We start from the raw sequence: 16,136 nt of genomic DNA, 5'->3' as shown, positions 1-16,136 counted from the left end.
ATTGAATCGTGTGTAATAAATGGTTAGGTTAGTGTTAGATTATGGTTGGTGTTAGTAATAAATAGAAGTGATGAATGAGTTAGATAAAGGTCTAGTCTATTTGTTGGGTTATGAATTCACTCGATGGTTGTTAGATATATGTCTAGTCCTAAGTATATTTATTATCATATATTCAACGTTCACCATCTCTACTCGGTTAAACACAAAAGTCTTCCTCTTGTTCTTCTCTTCCATCAAAACACCTTCGTTCATCTTCTTCTTCTCTTTTTCTCATATTTCACACACTAGGATATGGATTATAATCCATAAACGAGTGGGGAAAATTTTGTTGCTCTTTTTCAAAGTCAACAACAAAGTGTCTTCGGTTCATCACAAGTTCCTTTTACCGGAACTCAACCTTTTCCTTTTACCGGAACTCAACCTAGTGAATATGGCTACTACGATGAAGAGACTCTGGTAGAACGTAGAGAACGCAGAAAGTGGATGCCTACCGATGATCTTGTTCTCATCAGCGCATGGCTGAACACGAGCAAAGACCCGGTTGTAGAAAACGAGCAACGATCAGGTCATTTCTGGAAACGAATTGGAGCGTACTTTGCAGCAAGCTCGAAGGTTGCAGGAAGCGAACGCAGAGAGCCAAGCCACTGCAAGCAACATTGGCAGAAAATCAACGATCTGGTGTACAAGTTCTGTGGATCTTATGAGGCTGCAAGCAGGGAGAAAACAAGCGGACAAAATGAAAACGATGTTCTCAAGAAAGCTCATGAGATATTCTACAACAACCATAAGAAGAAGTTCACTCTTGAGCAAGCGTTTATGGAGCTGCACAGTGACCAGAAATGGTGTCATCTTTCAAGCTCTAAAAACACAGGAAGCTCAAGAAAGAGGAAGAATGAGGATGGTGCACATGTAATGGATGAAACAAGCTCTCACGCTACTAAAACTAACACTTATGAAGCTGATGAAGCAAGCACTCGGCCACCGGGTGTTAAAGCAGCTAAGGCATGGGGTAAGAAGCCGAGGGTAGATGAGAAGGGACTGTCTGACTTTTGGACGTTGTGGAACATTAAACAACATGATCTGGCCATGAAAGAAAGGCTATCCAAGATGTCTCTGCTTGACAGTCTTATTGTTAAACAAGAACCATTGTCTGAGTGTGAGGAAGCTCTAAAGAAGAAGCTCATCACTGAGTTGTTGTCTGTTTGAACCACTGTCTTTTGTGTGTTGTTTGTGTTTATCATCGCGTTTAAGTTATTGTCTGACTTTAAGTTTGTGTTGTTTGTATTTGTCTGTTTCTGTTTGTGTTTGTTGTTTTAGTTCTGTAATGGATATTATGTATTTTAGAAGAATTTAAGGTTGTGTTTTTGTTCATGTTGTCTTCTTTGAAGTACCAAGTTTGTGTTTCTTGACTACCAAGTTTGTTTTTCTCGTTCTTATTCTACTTCGGATGGTGGCTAACTTGATGTCTGCTTTGATTTCAGGTTGGGCAATCAACATAGAGAGACAGAAGCAAGACCAAACAAGTTTCATGTTCTTATTCTTGTTCTCCTCTTCGAAGTAAGTTCCATGTTCTTGTCATCAAGTTTAATGTAGTTGATATATATATTATGAGTTTAATATAAAGTCACGGACTAAAGAATCATAATGTAGTTGTCATTTATATTTATATTTTTCTAATGCAGGGGGAGAGTAGAAGAATCACGGACTTGGAGAAAAGTCTTGTATGCTTCCGTGTCAGTGTTGTCACGAGATGTCTTCCTTGTATTCTTGTGTGTCAGGGGAAGTATTGGACTCAAACCCACTGATGTATTTCTTGTATTCTTGTGTGTCATGAGATTCTTGTATTATTGTTTTGTCACGAGAATTTTTGTGACCTCAGAGTTTGTGTCACGAGAGTTTGTTAAGGCTTGTATATTTATACAACATTGTATGAACCAAAGTCATATTAACAGAAGCCTTTATTGCTTTATCAACCAAAGTCATTCTCTTTCTCGTTCTTGTATGAATAAAAACCTTCATTCTTGTTCTTCTTTTTGTTAAGGGCTTCTCTATTTAACATCTTGTTCTCTCTTATTTCCATTCTCCTCTTTCTCGTTTGCACTCTCTTTTTCCAATTCTCAAAGTCTACTTTTTGTTCTTCATTTTTTTGTCATATATTTTCTACAACACATATAGCATCTTCTTCTCATAATAACACTGGTGAGGGGTCAATTGATGAAATTTTCGATCAAATGTTTGATCAACATTTTGATCAAACATTCGAAAATATGTACAATGCTTATGCTGATCAAGGAGATGAAAGAAAGATAAGAAAAAGTGAGTTTTTATCGAAAGAAATCGTGAAGAATGTCATCTTCGTCTGTGGAATGATTATTTCAGTGAAACTCCTACATATCCTGAAAATATATTCCGACGCCGATTTCGAATGAACAAGGCATTGTTCATGCATATTGTTGATCGCCTCTCCATTGAAGTTCATTTCTTTCGACAAAAGAAAAACGGTCTCGGAAGGCTTGGTCTCTCTACACTTCAAAAGTGTAAAGTAGCTATTCGTGTGTTGGCATATGGTACTGCGGCTGATGCGGTCAATGAATACCTCCCGCTCGGGTCAACTACTACTCGGTTTTGTGTGGAAAATTTTGTGGACGGAATTATAAATTTGTTCGGCGATGAATACCTTAGAAGACCAACACTGGATGATCTTCAACGTCTATTTCATATTGGAGAGCTTCGTGGATTTTCCGGGATGATAGGAAGCATCGATTGTATGCATTGGGAGTGGAAGAATTGTCCCACCGCTTGGAAAGGGCAATATTCTCGTGGTTCGGGCAAACCCACAATCGTTTTAGAGGCGGTTGCTTCATATGATCTATGGATATGGCATGCATTTTTTAGTCCTCCAGGTACCTTAAATGATATCAATGTTCTTGATCGCTCACCTGTTTTTGATGACATAATAAATGGTCAAGCTCCGCAAGTGAATTTCTCGGTCGAAGGAAGATAGTATAATTTGGTTTACTATCTCACCGATGGTATTTATCCGAAATGGACAACTTTTATCCAATCTATTCCAATTCCACAAGGACCGAAAGCCGTTTTATTTGCTCAACGTCAAGAAGCTGTCCGAAAAGATGTCGAGCATGCTTTCGGAGTCTTGCAAGCTCGATTTGCCATTGTCAAAAATCAAGCACTCTTTTGGGATAAAGTGAAGATTGAGAAGATTATGAGTGCATGTATCATACTCCATAATATGATAGTAGTAAACGAACGAGATGAATACACTCGATTTGATGTTTCAGAATTCCAACAAGGAGAAATCAACGGAAGTTCACATGTCGATCTCACCTATTCTACAGATATCCCTACCAATATCGCCAATATGATGGGTGTTCGAACTAGAATTCGTGATAGACAAGTGCATCAACAACTCAAAGCTGATTTCGTTGAACATATAATGCGTAAATTTGGACGTGATCAAGACAACAACTGACCTTCGATGTCTCTTTGAAATTATTATCGTTTATTTTAGTTATCTTTGTTTTTATGTTATTATTTTCAAATCTATCTTTAAAATGTTATCTTTTGCTAAGTTTTATTTAATAAAAAAATTTAATCTTTAATTAAACAATGTTTTTTTTTAAGAACCATTAATTAAAAACCTACCAATGAAGCACTCAATCTAGGTGTTTCTTAAGAAAAATTCTTAACTTTACTTTAATACTAAAATATTGATTAAGAATTCAATTAGTGGTTCTTCCAATAATATAGTATGATATTTTAGTATACCACTTGGGTACCAAACGGGTACAAGTAGATATGACAATTGGGTCGACTTATAACAAAGACGATTTGTATTGTCAGAATTGTACGAAATAAACAGTCACATTAAACTGTTGAAAATGAACTAATATATGACGAACAAAAGTGTTTTTTCAGAAGTTGTTTCTAATGAGTAAAATTCGAGAAATTTCATATCTCGATAATAATAGGTTTCAATAGAAGTGCAAACTCAATACTCCTCGGTTTCAGTTTAATTATCATTTTATAGTAAAATTTTCGTTTCAAAATAAGTGTCATTTTAGAATTTCAATACAAAATTTATTAATAAGATTCTGCACTTTATTTTTCTATTGGTTGAAATATGGTTATGTGTATATATAATGATGTTTTATTTTAGAAATATGCAAAATTAAATATTTCTTAATTTCGATGCATAAACCTAAAACGGTAATTAAAATGTAACGGAAGGAATAGTAACTAAACTTCTTTTTTAACAACATGAGATTTTGAATGCAATTAAAATTCATTAAACCCATAAAACAAGGTTTAATAAAACTTAAATGAATTTATAAATAAAATAAAACTATAATTTGAGGATCTTAAAATTCTTACAACTAGACACAATTCAACCGATATAATGTCCATATAGGCACATAATTGCTGGTTTGGATTTCAAAATCTAATTAGAGTATGTATCTGTTGACAAAAAAAAAAATCTTACAAGCCATCTTCTCAATCATTTTATTCATACTTTTCGTGTATATATATATATATATATATATATATATATATATATATATATCCATTATTTTATTAAAATATGTATATTTGCAGTATGGAGGTGGTAGCTTCATGACAACATATTTTTTTCTATACTTTATTCAAAGCAAAATATATGAAATGGTTGACATGACCACCATTCAAAAGCTTATTGTAGTTATTAAATATGTGTTATAAATGGTGTGCTAATTGATTTATGATGAACCGTGTTACAATATAGTTCATCTTATTTTACCATGCTAATTATTCTTTATATATAATTAGAAGTAATCCGAATTATTAGCTGCGACTAATATTTTCAGAGGAGTGTACTAACGGAATTGCCTACTCGCAAGATTTTCTAACATATTTAAAGAAAATACTATTTCCACTGAACAAATAAAAATTGTTAGATAATTGGAAAAATTGTTTTTTCAGGCCAAAAAAATGATAATTATGTCTCACTAGACTAGTCTCATATACTTTATGTCCTATTAGATTAATTATGTTCAAAATGGCAATGATGCCCTTAAAATTTAAATTTAAAATTCTTAACTACAATTAATAAATAATTATAATATGTTTAGAAATATTTAATATTATAATATTATATATTATTATAATTAAAATAACTAATAACATAAAAAAAATTCACAATCTAAACCTAATCCCCCAGACATCGTTGTCTCTGCCCTCTCTCTTTCTCTAGAAGACTGAATCTCCCCCGATGAGGGTTCTTCTTCTCTGGCGTAGTGTGTTCTTCGGTTTCCCTTTCACGGTGTGCTCTCCGGCTTCATCTTCTACGTCAAAAAGGTAAGAAGTGCCCTTCGACTCTTCTTCTTCGATCCATCTCAGTTGTGATCATCAAAAGGGTGGACTTGGATCAAATCAGTTACTGCTGGGGAAGACAGATGGGACCCATATCGTCTTCATCATCGGAGCAACCAACAGATCCGACATTATTGATTTTGCTCTTCTCCGTCCAGGAAGGTTCAACCAGCTCATTTACATTCCACTGCCAGACGAGGATTCCCGTCTCAATATCTTTAAGGCTTGCTTTAAATCACCTATCGCTAAACATGTAGGCATCAACGCTCTCGCTAAGTACACACATGGATTCAGTGGTGCTGATATCACTGAGATTTGCCAGAGGGCTTGCAAATACGCCATCAGAGAAAACATCGAGAAGGTCAGAGATCATTTATCATGCTTGCTAAATCTTTAACTGAAAGTGCTAAAGAGTCTCTGATGTCTAAATTTTAGCTCTTTGGTTTTTGTTTGAGGACATTGAAAAGGAGAAGATATGGATGAAGTATCAGAGATAAAAGCTGCACACTTTGAGGATTCGATGAAGTATGCACGCAGGAGTGTGAGTGATGCATACATGAGGAAGTACCAAGCCTTTGCTCAGACGCTGCAGCAGTCTAGACAGTTTGGTTCCGAGTTCAGGTTCGAGACTAATATTGGTTCAGGTGCAACCACTGGAGTCGCTGATCCTTTTTCCACGTCTGCATCTGCTGCTGCGGACGATGATGATCTCTACAATTAAGTGATCAAGTTTATCATACTTTTTTTATTTAAGTTTTCAGTTGGATTCTCTCTACTACTTCTGGATACCTTGTGTTTCTTTAAGTTATCACAATTATGTTGGTGTTTTCAATCAATGTTCTCAGTTGACTCCTCTTGTTCATTTGTACTGACTACTAAGGGAAATCTACAAACTTGAGATCTATGCTAATGTGAAGACTTACAAAACCATTGGCGGTTTGATCCAGAAGTTAACAAGTAGTTTACTTTTGTTGCTATCAATGGTCATTTCACAACAAGCCTCAAGTAAAAAAAAAAAAATTTTATTAATCAACAAAGCTCAAGCCATACTTTAAAGTAGTAGTCATACTGAAAGAGAATATAAACTCTTAAAAGTAACATTGTCTTGGACAAACATAAAACGCTCAATCTTTAGCATTCAGCACCTAGTCCACATGCACTAGGACGTCTCACAGCGACCAGCGGATTGACTATGTCTTGCGACTCTCTTCCCAGGCCCGCATCCACAAAACCCATTCTCGCCATCATCCTCGAACCAAAACCTGTTGTTTGCTGCTCAAAGGCTCCCAACCTTTTATCAGACCACCAAATATAGAAACTGAATATTTTCAAATATTTTATTCCCATACTTTCGGAACTGATTATCTTTATCCGTAGAATCTGTATTCTAGTATATGTAGAATACATTAAACATGTTTGAACTCGATTTCTACAGGTTTTAGATTTATAATAATGTGTAGATTTCAATTTCTACAGATTTTAGATTTATAATAATGCGTAGATTCTGATTTCTACCGATTTTAGAACGATAGGTTAAGCGCGGAATGTATATTCCAAATATTTTTAGATTACTATTATTTATGTAGATCACGTATTCTAAACATAGTAGATTCAATGAAAAAAGTAGATTTCATTTTCCACTTCGTAGAACGTCAATTCTACTTTCTGTAGAACAAAATCTGAAATTATGATTTAAACATTTTTAGAGCTGAAAAAAAATACCACTAAGTCATTATAGGTATTTCATCATTAGTTACTATTTTTCAATTTTTTTTATTTGTAATACTATTTATTTTATTTATTTTAAAAAATATTAAAGGGCATTAGAGACAAAAATGATACAAAATAGAAATTAGCCTAGTGGGACATAGTTAGCATATTTTTTGTCTAAAAACAATTTTTCCTAGATAATTTTACATACGAAGAGAATCGATGTCTAGCTTTTTTTTAATAAGAAAATACATTTCATTCCATTAATTTTACACATTACATATCATCCCTCAGGACTACAGCTTTGACCTCCGATCAACAAGATCATAATCAAAAGACAAATAATATGGAGAATCGATCTCTGACTTATACCAAACATGGCAACTCTTCCTATAATAGAGATTATTAAACAACTATCACTTACCATGCTAACTAAATTAATTTATGATATCAAACCTTAACAATATTTATCATTCAAAACATTTGAATATACCGAGTGATGAACAGTATAAAAGAGTACATCAAAAGGTTTTGATTCCAAACTTCCAAAGCTTATATTCACAATACAAATTTAAATGCTAGCGTAAAAACGTTATTTATGAATTCATCAATTTAATAAACATGGATTACTTAACGCTTAAATCAAGTCAATATATAAGCATACTATATAACCCTTGAATCTTGAATCTTGATGTATGTTTGAGCTAAGTAACACGATCACAACAAATAGAAAAAAAAAGTAAGGATTGATCATTTCGTTTTGAAGGCAAGGACATTGATACCTAATGTTTAAGAGGGTCGAGGTTCTACTCGGACAAGAAGTCGTTTTATTGGCGGCCGATGAGTAGTCTTTTTTACTGTATTACTATTTTTTTTTTCTTTCAACCATCTGAATTTTATTAAGCAAAACCAAAAAATACAAATGGCCTAAAAAAGGGAAACTAAAGAAACACAAGACGAGGCCCAGAAGCCCAAACGACAAACAAAGCCCGAAGGCAAACCTAACCATCCAAACCACGCGTTACATTTAGCGTGAGAGAAAGAAGCACGTGTCCAAGCCTCAGTGAAAGAGGAGACACGCGTCACACCGATCAACCGTCGCCTTCACCGCGAGGAGATCATCGCCGGAGCAGCTTCCCGTCGATCCACCGGAACACACCGGAAACAGGACGCCCGGAAAGAAGAACCGTAGAGACGATCTCAGACAATATTAAACCAAATAACACCGGTTATAGTCACCGGAACTCCAACCAGAGAGCTCAATCCGCCGCAGCCGAGAGCAAGTCGTTGTAGAGATTTACCCAGACGAATCAAACCACCACGAAAGTATCTTCGCTTTGTAAAGAGATCCATTTACAAGCTTCGACTATAAAACTTAAATGAATCTAGAGGCATGAAGCGAGATCAGAGGAATCCGAGAAAACTTTGAAAAAAAACAATCAACGCCACCGGGATTGAAAACCGTCATCTGCGTCGATGGAACCAAGAGCTGATGCTTCACCGAAGGGAAAGGTGTTCACCGGAGCCAAAAGCCGGAAGCTATGTCGAGAAGACTGTAAAACTCCAAAACCGAAAGCCAGCCACATCACGCAGAGGGTGCTATCATGTGCTGGAACTGGAGCCCATCAACGGGCGGCTACGCCGGAAGAAAATCCGGCCAAGACTGTAACTTGATTCCCATCTCTCTCCGTGAAAGATATCGAAAGAGAGAACGGGGAAAGAGAGAGAAAAAAGCCCAAGTAACACGTAAACTTATATAGAACAAAGTAAAAATTACTGTATTACTATTTTATTTGGTTTACTTTAAATACTAGTAATATTTTGTTATACGTGTAAATAGCATAGCTGCATATGACTGCATTTAATGTGTTGTTTGGATTGAGTTCTTGGTTATATAAAAAGTGTGTTGGTTTATGAAAATGTAAATTTGACCATTAGTCCATGACGTTGACTCGAATGACAGATTTGCCAGAGAAGTCGGTGTTTTAAATAGATTGTTTTTTCTGGCATCAAATAATTATTTAAACGTCAGATACAAAATATTTTTGTCTAGACACTTATATTTCGTTAATTTTTATTTTTATTCTTATTCTTATTCATGAAATCCAAGGAAGAGTTAACTTCCACTCGACAAGACAGGTTTCCCGTGCAGTGCCCATAGACTTGAAATAAAAATAATTCTATTTGTTTCATAAAAAAATATCATTCTAACTTTTTATGTATTTAAAAAATATTGTCATTCTACATTTTCAATGTAAATTTTCATAATAATTATCTTTCTTACTTTATTAATTAACCAATATATAGTTAGTTAAATTATTTTATTTAAATAATTGTATAATAAATAAGAGTACGTTAGTATATTTTATTATTTTTAATATGTGTGAAATATGTTTAAGTGACATTTATTATCAAACGAAAGAAATACTACATTTTAGAGTTATACAAGAATTTCACCAATCAGACAATTTTAATTAGTAAGGAAACTTTAAAATTCTAATATATTATATTGAAGAGACTGTGTTGTTAACCAAGTGGTGGTATCTTAGTGGTAATCTCTTAAGGGTTGGTGTATATTCACATCAGTTTTGGGTTCGATTCCCCAAAGAAACTACTATTTGGCCAGTCTGGACTTGGACTTCAGTCCAAGTGATTTACATGGTGGATCGTAACAAGCGATCGGTTTACCCCCGAACAATAATCGAAAGATATTCAAACTTGGATCAAACAGTGTTGTACGCTTTCGGTCTGGTTCATTTTGCAGCAGTACCGAATAGCCAATAAAGTTTATAAAAAAAAATTGTGCCGTTAAACTGACCTAGTAATGTGTCGGAGAGGAATTTAATCGAAATTATTATTGGTAATGGTATGCTCCAGGATTATAAATATGCGATATTAAGACCAAACATTTGGATAAGTCATACGCCAAATTTGCACGAGAAAAAACACTTGGAGTTTTGTAAACCAAGTTTAAGAATTATGGGATGCTGATAGAAAGGTATCTCATTATCTAAAATGATCCAACATATTAAAAAGAAAAAAATAAATTAATATACAGGCTTTTTATTTTTTTTCTCAAAAAAAAATATACAGGCTTTTTCCTAAGAATTATGTAAACCATGTCTAAGAATGATGTGATGCTGATAGAACATGTATCTCTTTTTCTCTTTTTTTTTTTGATCAATATCTCTTTTTCTCAAATGATCCAACTAATTAAAAAGGAATAAATTAAAACTGATTTAATACCACATATTTTCTTTTCTCTAATAAATAATAAAATCTATAGTTTTGGTCCTTTTGGAGGGAGAAAAGAAAGAAACAATAGACAGCATGTGAGATGGGCCAGACAATCTGAACCAACTGGCAGTTTCTTCGAGAGACATGCATGAATGGCCCCTTTCTCTCTTTTCTTACTCTAGTTTATTTGCTTTCTTTTTTTAAATTGCGCATCTACTATTTACTTCTTTTTTTCTCTTCTGTGCTAAATACTATTTATTTTGTAGATTGATTTTGTTATCTTCATATCATTTCTTCGTACATACGTTCTTATCTCTTTTTTCTTTTTATATCATACACGTTTTGTTCTGTTGATACTGTTTCTCAGGATAGATGCACAAGTCGCTTGTAATTCTTGTAATTCTTAATTTAAATATTAATTATTAAAAAATCAAAATAATACAAAATCCAACTTATCGAAAATAAAAGAAAATAAAATTGTCGTTATAAAAAAAAAAAAAAATGTTGAACAACCCTTTGTAGATCTGTGATGGATAAAATGTCTAGGCCGGTTAGCCCAGTGGTATTTGAGGGAGCCAAAGGCTCCAATACGGTCCCAGATTCGATTCCTGCTGGCCATTGGAGGCAAAATTTAACATCCGGGTTCCCTCAGCGTCCGGTGACCGAGGCGTCGATCCGGCCGATAACATAGGCTATTACGGACCCTCGCCGCTAGTCTCGGTGGAGGCCAGGATACACCGGATTATTCAAAAAAAAAAAAATGTCAAGGTATATCGCCACAAGCCACAAACTTCTATGATAAAAAAATAGAAAAGAAAGACTTTCCCGCCACTGCACTGTCACCATGGTGGAGTATCCGTCTCCGTTTGATTATAATCCGATGGACACACCGTTAACTACTGAAAAAGCCATCTCATATATCTGAGAATCGAAAGCTGTACTAGGTTCTAAAAGGCACCATACACCACCGTCAAGCTATCACCATTTTTATACGGATCCACATTGGAGTTAAAAACCACTAGACAACTGGTGAATTCTCCATACCGATTAGAGAAAGATGCCCTTCAAACCACTTCAAAATCTATGGCGGGTCTTTCCACCGTTCTCTAGCAGAGACGAATGTCCGTTCTCTAGCAGACGAATGTGATTCAAATACTCCTTCAACGAGAGATCTAAGATCATGCACTATCTCTTCCACCAAATATTGCATCATCACTCCTAAAGAACATAAGTAAACTTTTCCTTTTGCTGAAATATCGTTATTATTAATTAAATCTGACAAAAAAGAAAAATTGGAAAGGAAACTCTTGCCTGATACCAACATGCGTTAGAATTTTTGAGAGAAAAGATTGTACGCATGTGAAACCAACGTGCGTCGATCTTATTTAATATGTCGATTAACGATAAGTTTTTTCGTGTAGTTCTTGTAAAATTTGATTCTGAATTTCAAGTAAAAACGAAATAACTTGAATATTCTTCCGGTATAGCGGCTATACTTACTTCTATTTTTTTCTGTTATGGCATTTAAGGACAGAATTATTTCATCTCACCTCTATTTTTTTTTCTGAAATAGGATTATTATTTTTATCTTCGTCCCCTAGACATTATTTGCAAAATAATTTTGACATATTTCTTCTCTACAATCATTTTCACTAAATAAATATGACATGGCATACTAGAATTGACGACATGGTTTATGGCTAAATATGACATAGATAGTTACATTTAATTTTTATTTATAAAATAATATAATAATAAAAATATAATAATAGTTTACCAATTTCTAAGTATTATTTATTTCTATTTTTATAATTATAAAATTTAATAAAAAAATATTTTCAGTATTTTTTACAATTTAAAAAACATTTAATCGGAATATTATTAGCTTCTTTTATATATTCACAAATCTTAAAAATACTATTTAGTTGTACTTTTTGATAATTATACAACTTTTATATCAACTTTTTATTAATTTTATATAGGTTGATTTAATATATTTTCTCCAAAATAAATAGATAAAAATATATCTAAGATTGTAATTTTAAATCTATACATATTTGTTTCAAATATAATTTAAAATAAATAATTTGTTTATTTATTTTAATTTTGTGTTCAATTATATCAAAATTTATATTAAAATCTTAGAAATAAAATAATAAAATATAAATTAATTATAAAATTTTATTTTAAAATATAATTTAAATTTAAAAAAATTATCGCTGCACATGGTGCAAGAAAATACCTAATTTATAGAGAAAGAAATAACATTCATCTATTTTTATTCTATATTTAGATATTGCTATTTTATAAAAATACATTGAAGCAAATTACATTTTTTAATATATAACTCATTTATTATAGAAGAAAGTTAGCAAAAATATTAAAGATGGTCAACGAGAAGACATTGTTATTTTTTTTTGAACAAGACATTGTTAATCAATTGATGTTGATGACTTGTTCAGTTTCAAACGTTTTAATGGAAGTAATTATAACAACCCAAAATAGACTCTAGTTTAAACGGTGACAACTTGTCCTATGGGAGAGTTGTTAAAGGGTGAGATCTTGGGTTCGAAGAATGCAAATCGCAACAACAACCTAATTATGGAGTCCGTGAAGGCAAGTGAAAGGTTGAGGTCGGTGCCTTGCAGGATCGGCCTGAGGCCCACATGACGGAGAGTTTCCACTAAGCGGGTTGTTACAGTGATATGTTCTACGCAACAAGCAAAATATACACGGATATAAGAAGTGGAATAAAGATTTAAAATATAACTTATATAAACAAAACCAGCAAAACTCGATAATGTTTTCGTATTTGATGTTAAATCTACCCATCTCATTGCCTATCACCTTAAACTTGTAAACGATTGTATTATCAAATATTATTTGAGTGTCCTTCCGAAAATGTTGTACTAGTGTCCTCAAGTAAATTCAACTTCGTCCAACAGAAAACATCAAAACAATATAACTATATTGATCTGATTTTGCGAACTTCCAAGACCTCTCTTATCGTCGAGAGATGATGATAGATCATAGAATTTGGGAACCTTCAAGAGATGATGATAATGAATCATATAGATATGAATCATATCACAAAAAAAAAAAGAATGTTCATAAAAAAAATCAATCATATATAGAAGATAACAACTTCGGATTTATTATGACGTATACATGTATATATTACACAGTGAAGCACGTGTATGATGCGAGTGTGTGTGAGAGCACAAAGGTAAATGCGTGTAGCTGTGGAACACCGTAAGTACTGTGAAAGCGACCAATGGAAGTAGCCCTACTGATATATTAAATGGCATGTCCTATCAACTCATGTAAGTCCTTCTTACGTTTTTGATCTAACGGCCGTAATTGGTTCCTTGGTTTCATAACCTATCATCGTACACCGCTCACTTCCGACTCCTACCCTTTTCTGTATACACTGCCATCTTTCTTCTTCCTTTCCATCTCCCTATGCATTTAATAATAATAATATAGATGTGTTTAGTATATACAGTATGTATATAAATAGTATTTATTCTTGTCGACATTGAAAATCTTTCCTATACGATCACACTGTATATATCGCCGACAGAAAAAATTATGATATACAGTATTTATACTAAATACATATGCCGGCTGTAGAAATAGCTAGAATGTTCATATACAAATTAATTTTAGGTTTCGATTCCCATTGCAAGTGTGTGTGAATGAATACAAAGCATATGAAATATTAATAAGTTTTGTCACGCCATACTTTCAGCAGATGGTTTATCGACTCACTTTACGAATAAAATCTTCAACAATACATGTTTATTATAGGTTATCTTGCAGTTCTGTATGTACATGAACGAAAGAACCAAATGAAAACGAATTAAACACGTCAGCGGATAACTGCAGTACATATTTGACGCAGATAGCACACACAAATATAAGAGGAGATACAGGTTGATACCCGACGCTGTCCCGAATACACAAACTCATAGGTTACACATATAAAACTAGCTAGCCACTAAATTAACAAACTCAAATTACTAGTAATCCTAGAAATTTGATTGTATATCGTTTGTAACTTTGGAGTGATCAAAAGAATAATATGTCGGCGAACTATATCCAAAAGGACTTCTAATCAACAATTAAGACAATAGGTTTTACTGAATAATATACCATAAGCTATATACTCTCGTATACGAATTTATTTTTCCTTCTATGTTTATTTTCTCTTAGGACAATATGATTTTCGCAAACTGTGATATAAAACCACGTAATGTTTTCTTAATCCCACAGTAGCCGGGATTTTCTAGCAGCTGAGAGTCCCATGTTACTAAAAAAAATCAATAATGCACCTATAATCGAAGCAAAGAAAAAGGAAGAAAAATCCCAAAAGAAAAGACGACGGTACTAATCTATTTGTATAAGTGTACTGATGTTGTCGTTTCCAACGTTACCCTCGTTACGTCAAGATAATGCACGTGTTTTCTCGCTTACCAGGTTACTAGCTATTATCATTTTTCTTTAGATATAAGATTACAATATATATTTACTGTTTGTGATAAAATTTTCCTCATTAAAAACACTTCGAAAGCTCAACAAATTTGGTATGCAGTAATTTTCGGGTGAAAAGGTTCTTCCAATTCTAAAAAAAAGGTTCATTTCTAATTTTAATTTGTTAATCGTTTATATAAAACACAGATAATAAAAAACGTAAACCACAAGCAAACACGTATTATTCCTTATTACAATTTATAGCTGAACAAATCAGAATCACAATTTTCCAAAGGAGGAAGTGAATGTTAGTTTGAAAATTATATAGAGGTGTGTATATTTGCCCTTTTTACCCTCTCCGATATGCAATTCCAGCTATATTTTTTTTTGAACAAATGCAATTCCAGCTATATATATCAATAAACAAAGATACAGAATCAGGAAGCCCTAAAAGCGCGTCCTGTCATTTTTATCAGGTGATTTCACTGTCTACCTTGACGTATTATCTTTACTCAATCAAATAATGAGGCTAAAGAATATACACAAGGGGAAAAAAGAGCACTTAATTAAGAGGAACTTACGCGCGCCACAGCTGACTATATTTAGTGATAAGAAGTAGTATTATACTATTAGGCGATTCTTTCCAATAAATTATTAAATTTGATTTTTATAAATAAATAATTTTATTGATGAAATGTCAAATAAAATTATTATCATTTTACAAAAACTAATATTAATACAATAAGCATAATTTTATTTTGACGTTTACCGTTTAGAAATATTAATTAGGAAAATAGTTTGAACTTTTTGAAAGTATTTTACATAAGTTTTTAAACATTTATTTTATTGAAAAGAAGTAGTATACTATTAGGCGATTCTTTCCATTTTTTTTTTTTGAAAACCTAAACATTTATGGTATTTTTGCAAAATTGACTCAAAACTCAAAGTCAAACCTAAAACTAACCCATACTTTTTTTGGATTTTTCTTTTATCCTATTCACCCCACAAGTTCATATAATTCATGGAAATGCCATCAATTTTTTTTCTTCCGAAAATGACATTTTTACTCTCTCACCCTCATCATCTTCAAGTAATTACAAGATTGTCATTGTCATCAATACCCCAACCACCATGAACAACCAATTTGAAGCTCTTAATGTTCCCAAAATTGATTTACCATTCTTCTTACTCCATTCTTATGAACTAAACACAACATCTCTCTCATTTCTCCATATTCATCCAAAAAACTCAAGCTTTTGATTCAAATTTTTTTTATGGTTGATAGAGCCATTCAAGCATACTATTCTTGGTGGGTTACTTTCGTTTGAGAGTCTGTGTGGTTGGAGAAT

General features: G+C 33.1%; 1 protein-coding gene across 1 annotated transcript; it reads left to right on the top strand.

Moving 5' to 3' along the window:
• The first annotated feature begins 483 nt into the window (after positions 1-483).
• On the top strand, positions 484-1,206 carry LOC106344724 (glutathione S-transferase T3-like). Its single transcript, XM_013784042.1, has one exon. The coding sequence runs from the start codon at positions 484-486 to the stop codon at positions 1,204-1,206; it is 723 nt and encodes a 240-aa protein (XP_013639496.1).
• The last annotated feature ends 14,930 nt before the right edge of the window (positions 1,207-16,136 follow it).

The sequence above is a fragment of the Brassica oleracea genome, chromosome C5 (assembly GCF_000695525.1).
Source record: "Brassica oleracea var. oleracea cultivar TO1000 chromosome C5, BOL, whole genome shotgun sequence".
Taxonomy (NCBI): Eukaryota; Viridiplantae; Streptophyta; class Magnoliopsida; order Brassicales; family Brassicaceae; genus Brassica; species Brassica oleracea.
The sequence above is the reverse complement of the archived record's forward strand: the minus strand, read 5'-3'. Positions and strand labels throughout refer to the sequence as shown.

What these genes read in the sequence shown, in the direction of transcription:
- LOC106344724 (XM_013784042.1), top strand. Translation starts at nt 484, where the DNA reads ATGCCTACCGATGATCTTGTTCTCATCAGCGCATGGCTGAACACGAGC.